At 43.3% G+C, this 6780-nt stretch overlaps 1 protein-coding gene across 1 annotated transcript in view; it reads right to left on the bottom strand.

Annotated features, from left to right (window-relative positions):
* The window catches only part of cacna1db (calcium channel, voltage-dependent, L type, alpha 1D subunit, b), a 95783-nt gene that overhangs the window by 4474 nt on the left and 84529 nt on the right, over nucleotides 1-6780 (bottom strand). The window contains exons 42-50 of the mRNA XM_030423347.1: nucleotides 6441-6577; nucleotides 4663-4779; nucleotides 3128-3582; nucleotides 2095-2121; nucleotides 1730-1870; nucleotides 1429-1586; nucleotides 892-1004; nucleotides 578-712; nucleotides 126-311 (exon numbers count right to left, since the gene is read on the bottom strand). Coding sequence (XP_030279207.1) covers nucleotides 126-311; nucleotides 578-712; nucleotides 892-1004; nucleotides 1429-1586; nucleotides 1730-1870; nucleotides 2095-2121; nucleotides 3128-3582; nucleotides 4663-4779; nucleotides 6441-6577 — 1469 coding nt within the window. The remainder of the gene's footprint in view (nucleotides 1-125; nucleotides 312-577; nucleotides 713-891; nucleotides 1005-1428; nucleotides 1587-1729; nucleotides 1871-2094; nucleotides 2122-3127; nucleotides 3583-4662; nucleotides 4780-6440; nucleotides 6578-6780) is intronic.

The raw sequence follows: 6780 nt of genomic DNA, 5'->3' as shown, positions 1-6780 counted from the left end.
AAAACAATTATCAGCAGGTTATTTCATAATGATATTATACACATGAGAGAATGACTATGAAATTTTGGGATTTTTATCTCCTCCATTGAATGTTATCAGTCCCAGAGCAGTAGTATTTTACTCACAGCCTCCACCAGACTGTTGGCGCTGCCCCTCTTCTGCAAGAAGCGTGAGCAGCTCTCTGCAGGTAACTGCAGGTGTGACGGAGACTGGCTGCGACTGGGAGGACCGTCCCGGCCGTCTGTGTACCACAAACTCCTCTTTACTGCTGCCGGGATGCTACCGACGCTGCCGGAACTGCGCCAGTCCACCTGAAAAGTGGACTGCATGTTTTTTTCGCAAGACACTGATAGAGATGCTGATTTTTTTTTTTTTTAAAGCAATCAAATTAGCCTTGTCCTTTTTTAAATTGTATTTTACTAAACCAGTTATTAGCAAATGTTTGCTCAGCACTTTAGTGTGGTTCCACTGATCGCTGCACTGAAATAACAATAAACCAGGAACAACACAAACACTTCTAACAATCACTTTAGACCTCTGGTTTATCTTGAAATGTGGAGTCTTATTACACTCAGACCTGTATGAGTGGTGTGTAGCTGGGCGAGCAATCATGGCTGATGGGTGAGGCAGGAGGCGTGGCCCAAGAGCGAAGCGACCGTGCGGGAGACAAGTGGTGAATTCGACTGGCATCGAGACCGGCCACCGCCATCACCTGAGGTCGGAGTTCACAGGTCATGAAAAGGAAGAAGAAAGGTGACGTTTCAGGGAAGGGAGACGACACAGGTGTCTAACGGGTGATATTCCTACCTTTGTGACTATGTTGTTATGACTCTGTGTGTGTGTGTGTGTGTGTGTGTGTGTGTGTGTGTGTGTGTGTGTGTGTGTGTGTACCTGTTGCTGCACCAGGTGTAGTGGAAGAGCAGTGCAGGACGGAGAGGGAGGAGCTTCATCCTCACTACCTTTTCTGCGAAGACACTCAAAACTGAATGTCGGCCTGTTGGTGGCTGAGAGAACACACAAGGACCCAACGCTATCTGTTATTATCTGTGAACTCTGGTTACGTACAGATAAATAAATACTGTGAAAATCCTCCAAAAAACTAAACTAGATCCAAAACAGAAAAGCATATTTTACAAGTTAAAAACATATGTCCAACATGGCAATATAACTTGCACTCCATGAGCACTTGTGCTGGGCAGCTACAATAAACTGAATCTGAACGACAGTAACACAACCTGGTTTAGTCAACATCGAATGGATCAGCCCAGTTTATTATCAATCAATAATCATCATTATTATGAATATATTATTGAGTCACCAGTACTGTATGGATGATGTAAAGCTGTCGCACATTAAATATGGCAGTGTCGGGAAATCTCAACACTTCTCAATAACTCAACTAAAATCCTAAAAGAAATGTAAATAAACCTTGAGGTGAGGGTAAAAACCATTTCCTGGGCGGCCTACTGCTATCTCCATAGATCGGCTGTTGGTCATCGTCATAGTAACCATCGTGCTGGTGTTCGGCCCTGGAAACCTCAAGGTCAAAGTCTTCCTCCACATCATGCTGGTCCTTGTTGGACAACCTGTGAAACAAGGGGTAAGAAACTCTCTTATCAGAGTGATCCAGCCAAAGACATTTTTTCCGTGTTGTCAGTTGCAGTAAGTGTAAAGGTGCGTATGGTGAGCATGTTGCCAGTGATGCACCAAGTCAAGGCCGTCACGGTACCTGTCCCTTGTCAGCATGATGTCATCTTCGTGAAACTCCTCCCCGCTGTAGTACTCTCCTGAACCTCGGTCGTCATTGCTGTCCCCGCCCCCCGGCTCCTCTCGACGAATGGTGGGGTAGAGCCCACTGCCGCTTTCCGACCTGACATCGAAATGGCAAAGATTTACAATAAGCCAAACGTTGATCTGTGCAAACTTGTCAATATTATATACAGAGCAATTATTTTCAGTTGCTGTTTGTTGGAGGTATTGAAAGTGACAGAAGTAAGCTCTTTTTGTTGGGACTGTGTTCATGACACCAACAACAAAAACAACAATTACAACAGCAACTGTAAATTAAGTTCTGTTAAGTCGTCGAACACATACCTAATATAGGCCTCATAGTAGCGTGTCCTGCTCCGAGGACGGGGGAGGGGTCAGTCAGACAGGCAGGATTATTGGCAACGGGAGAACAGGGACGGAGGGAGGGAGAGAGGTCACATGCAGTGACAAAGGACAAGAAGACACTAATTAAATTGCTTACAGGAACAGATTTTTGAGAGTGCGGGGAAAGGGGTGTTAATGTATCGCGCGCGACTGTAATTGACAAATAACTTAATTCTAAATGAGACACTGAGACCATTTATTTCTCCTGAAGAAATAAATGCCAGTAAAAAGTGATGACAGCAAAGGTCTGCGTGACCAAGAGATTGTTTCTGGGAAGGGAGCTTTGCATCTAAATAAGTAATCATTTCGTTAGGGAATGCTCTGAGGACAGTGAACCAAAATACTGTCCACCTGCACTGTATCGAGCTGACGACTGAAATTTCAGAGTTAAATATCGAAAAACATGCTCATATCAGTGGTTTAAAATAAATGAAATGAAATGAAAAATGAATGAATGTATGATCCACAGTGGGGATACAGGTATGCACTGTCAGGAGCTCCTGTGGGGGAGGGGTACTGTACAGGGTGGCGTTTACGGACAAAAGCTATTTGTTGTCATCAAGCATTCATCACTTCTGGGTAAATTCATAATCGAGGCATTACTGGCTGCAACCTGATGAGTGATGGAGCTCTTTGTGATGGAAAATATCCATAAAGACCTGGGAAATCTGCCGTGTGGGAAGCGATGCAACCGTTTGGAAAAAAACAGATTGTTACACCAGCACTCCCACCAGTTAACAAGGTCTGACACAGAGTCATGCTGTCATGCTGGTTTTTATTGTTCTTTGGAAAGTTTCAGAGGATAGTCAGGCAACCAGCTGGATCAGGCTGCCTTAAATAAGAAAAAAATCATTCTTATTTATGAAGTAGATCTCAGACATTCCAGCTCAGGAGGTAGAGCAGACCATGCCCTCTAACAGAGTTTTTTTTCCAATACATTTTGAGATAACCTTTAGTGACTCAATCCACTGACCTTGTGGAGTGGGACTTCCAAAGCTTGTCGTGGACTCCTTTGCTGTAAGTGGACACTGATGATCCATTTTTGGTTGAGGACGGTCGGTCTCGCCTTAACAAACACTTCTGCTGCCTCCCGTTAGTCATGGAGAGAAGTGAGGGCACGTTGGCATTGTTGAGGTTGGCATTGGAGGGGATTGGCGATTGATGGCAAGTGGGAATACAGTGAGGATAATCATATGGGTGAGGGCTGTGATAATGATGGTTATGTTGGATGGACGAAGAGTTCATCTCCGTCTCCCCCACTCTGTCCTCATCGCCGGCTCCTCTGCCTGTTCGGGTGTGTTCAGTTGAGGCATTGCAGGAGAAGGGCAGGATCTGTAGCGGCCGTTGGGTGACGGTGGTCGGGTGGGAGTAGCCCTGCTGATCTGCACTGACATGGTTGACATGGTTCCCGAAAAGACCGCCATTGCGCTGCAGAGAGACATCGGACACCAGTGAGGACTGTGACAGAGCTGCAGGATAAGCCTACTGAGCTGTTTAAAGCTTTAAAGTCACCGCACTAACCTTTTGTCTCACATACCCCGACTGCGCCAACAGATGAGCTCAAAAGCCGTATATCAAAACTCATGTCATGTTTAAATATTCCTTTATATACTTATATATTTCTTTCTTTTTTTTTTTTTTGGAAGAGATTGTTATGAGAATGGAGGAAGTTTTTGTCTTCCCTTTTTTAGTAGGTTTGGTCGATTTTTGCATTCCTGCAGCTACCACTTGGAGATATAAGTAAGTACTAGTGTTAAAAATATCAAAATATATAAAATCAAAAATCAATACTGTATATTTGAAACTGTTTCAGTACTCATTCTCCACAGTATTAATACTGATACGAGCTGTGCTTTCTCATTTACAACTTCTCTCAAACAGGGAGTCAACACACACACAGCTGTCGGGTTAACCGGCTCCTCCCCCTCTAATAGTCAGAGGTTAATTAACTTAAATGCAGTTGAGCTTAACACACAGAACAAAAGCCTTGTTATATTTATCTTTTAATAAAAATGTAACATTTTATAAAACAGTTGTGTCATTTTTTTCCAGTGTTATCGAACATGGTATCGAATATCGATGTTTTTTTAAAGGTATCGTATCAAAGCTAGAAGTTCCTTTATCATGACAGGACTGTACAGAACAGTACTGCATTAAACTTGATAATGAGTTTCATTGTCTGTTGTTTTTTCTCCTTATAAATAATCTGATGAGTAATACTACATTTCGACACAATGTTACCTAATCTTGACCCTGAATGTAAGAGATGTGGGATGTTGCCTTTGACGGAGGGTATAGCATATGAGAGCACAGCTATAGATCTGTGACCTCTGAATCTTTCACAGTTTTGTATGAAAAAGAAAAACTAGAAGAATATCAGTAGAACTTTTAGAAACCTCTCTTTTAAGTGTGGGATTTAACATAGTCAGCCACTGGAATTCGTTTTGGGTGGAATAAACAATATCAGACTCAAATTCTTGTCTGAAGGGGATTTTCAAGGATACTTACCCTGTAGATTTCCTCTTCCTCCTCTCCACTAGCATCTACCAGCCCATCCTGCTGCAGGTCACATGATATGGCTCGACGGATCTCTGGTCCAATGTCATGCAGCGTGCGCAGGCCGGCCTGCAAAGAGAGCAGCTATAATACAAAACCCAGCAGCTACCACAGGCTTCTTATTAGGGCCCAAGCACAAACCGTGTGAGGACCTGGTTGAAAGAGAAGGAATTATTTTTCTTGATTTCTGAGGGGCTAAAACATGCTCGAAAACTCACCAAACCAGGCACATGCAACAGTCGTGGTGAAAGCGTATGCCTCGTATGGGTCTTGTATAGGGATGTGGCTAAATGGCTTAAAACGCAGTCCCCATGGCCCTTTTGCCGACATGCACAAACATTTGTGGGCACACACAGTATATCATACCAAAACGTACAAAAGAGCCTCGTGGAGCAATTGCCTAAGCCTAACAGAAAGTCGACCATTTTGAACATCGTGCTCATTTTCGCCGATTTGCACATGTTGTACTTTAACGAACTCCTCTGCCAGCCATCACCTGATCGACTTTAAAATGTGTGTGTGGGTGTGAGAGACCATTCATCACTGCTTGCCCTTGTGTCTCTTTCTGGCTGAGAGAAAACTTTGTGATAATGTTGGCAAGTAGCTCTTTTCGTTTTCATGTACGAACATGTCTCTGTCCTGATGTTGTCAGTTTCACAGTATTACAACAGTATTTACAACAGTATTTCCAGAGTGATTCCTGCTAACCCGATTTTACATCACAGTCAGATCAAAGCTTTCGTTTTCAGTTCAGTGTGGGAAAAAAGCAGGACAAGCAGAGCTCCTTTAAAAGGGTCACTACGAGTGGTGGAAAGAAACTCAGTAAATGTATTCAAGTACTGTGCTTAAGTACAATTTTGAGGTACTTGTACTTCACTTACACGTTTCCAGCTTCTACTCCTACATACTTTTTTTTTCACCTCTACTCTACTTCAATTCAGAGGCAAGCACATTATACTCTACTCCACTACATTTATTTGACAACGTAACTTACTGGTTACTTCATCAAGATGTTATATTGTAGATTAAGATAAAACTTTATTGACCTTTGTGGGGAAATTCACAACGTACCCAGCAGAGACGCTAAGTCCTGGTGTTAAACCACCTTTACAAGGTTCAACTGTTTGCCTTCATTGTACGAGGGTGGAGAGAGATATCTGAAAATGTGAGAAATATGGATCCAAACTATCAGAGAATATTGCTTGTAATTTTGATCGCTAGACTCTAAATGAGTTCCCACTGGAAGTCAGTGCATACAGGGACCTGTGCGATGTCTTTGTTAGATCTTTAGATGCTAAAGATGCTTGACCGGCATTTTTTTGAGGGAGACCTGAGAAAAAAAGAATAAAATGCAGACAAGACATAATACTTATTTGCATGGGACTAGTATTACCAGGGCACCTCACGTGATTCAGAAATTACCAGGGTCAGGGTTGAAGGGAATATTCTGCGTATTCCAAGGTTTCATTAGGTCTTGTCCTGGGAATCCCCAGATAATCACTGTATTTCATGAAGATGGCGGGCTGATTTTGTGTGGAGCGGTTATCAAAATCTGCGAGTGAGTCGATGATTAAACCAAAAAACTGGTTGATGGGAGTGCTGGGCTTCAGCGACACAGACGATTATCTCAGGATTGGTACTTAATGAGATGACAGTAACATGCAATGACTGACTTTCTCCAATGCCCTGGCAAAGTGAAACACTAGCATGAGACATTGTACTTCACTCACCTGCAGAGCCATGGTGGTGTTCAGCCTCTCCCACGAGCGCCTTCCCACAAGACCTTGCTCTTTGCGCCTCTTGAACTTCCTGAAGTAGTCCTGTATCAGGAAGGTGGCATAGAACTTCCCCACTGTTACCTCGTCATCTGAGTGAACAGACCAGACACACCGGAGCCTCCCAGGTCAACACCAGAATACCCAAAACTCCTCAACACTGAAATTCTGTCTGTACACACAACACTTAAGGAAATAATGTCCCTCAATGCAGATCTCAGCCGCCACTACCTCACCATCTAAAAGCAAAAAAGGCAAAAAATGCGCTAAAAGTAGAGCGCTGAAGTCCTGTCAA

This window comes from Sparus aurata, chromosome 7 (assembly GCF_900880675.1).
Source record: "Sparus aurata chromosome 7, fSpaAur1.1, whole genome shotgun sequence".
Taxonomy (NCBI): domain Eukaryota; kingdom Metazoa; phylum Chordata; class Actinopteri; order Spariformes; family Sparidae; genus Sparus; species Sparus aurata.
This window is presented reverse-complemented; position numbering and strand designations above follow the sequence as displayed.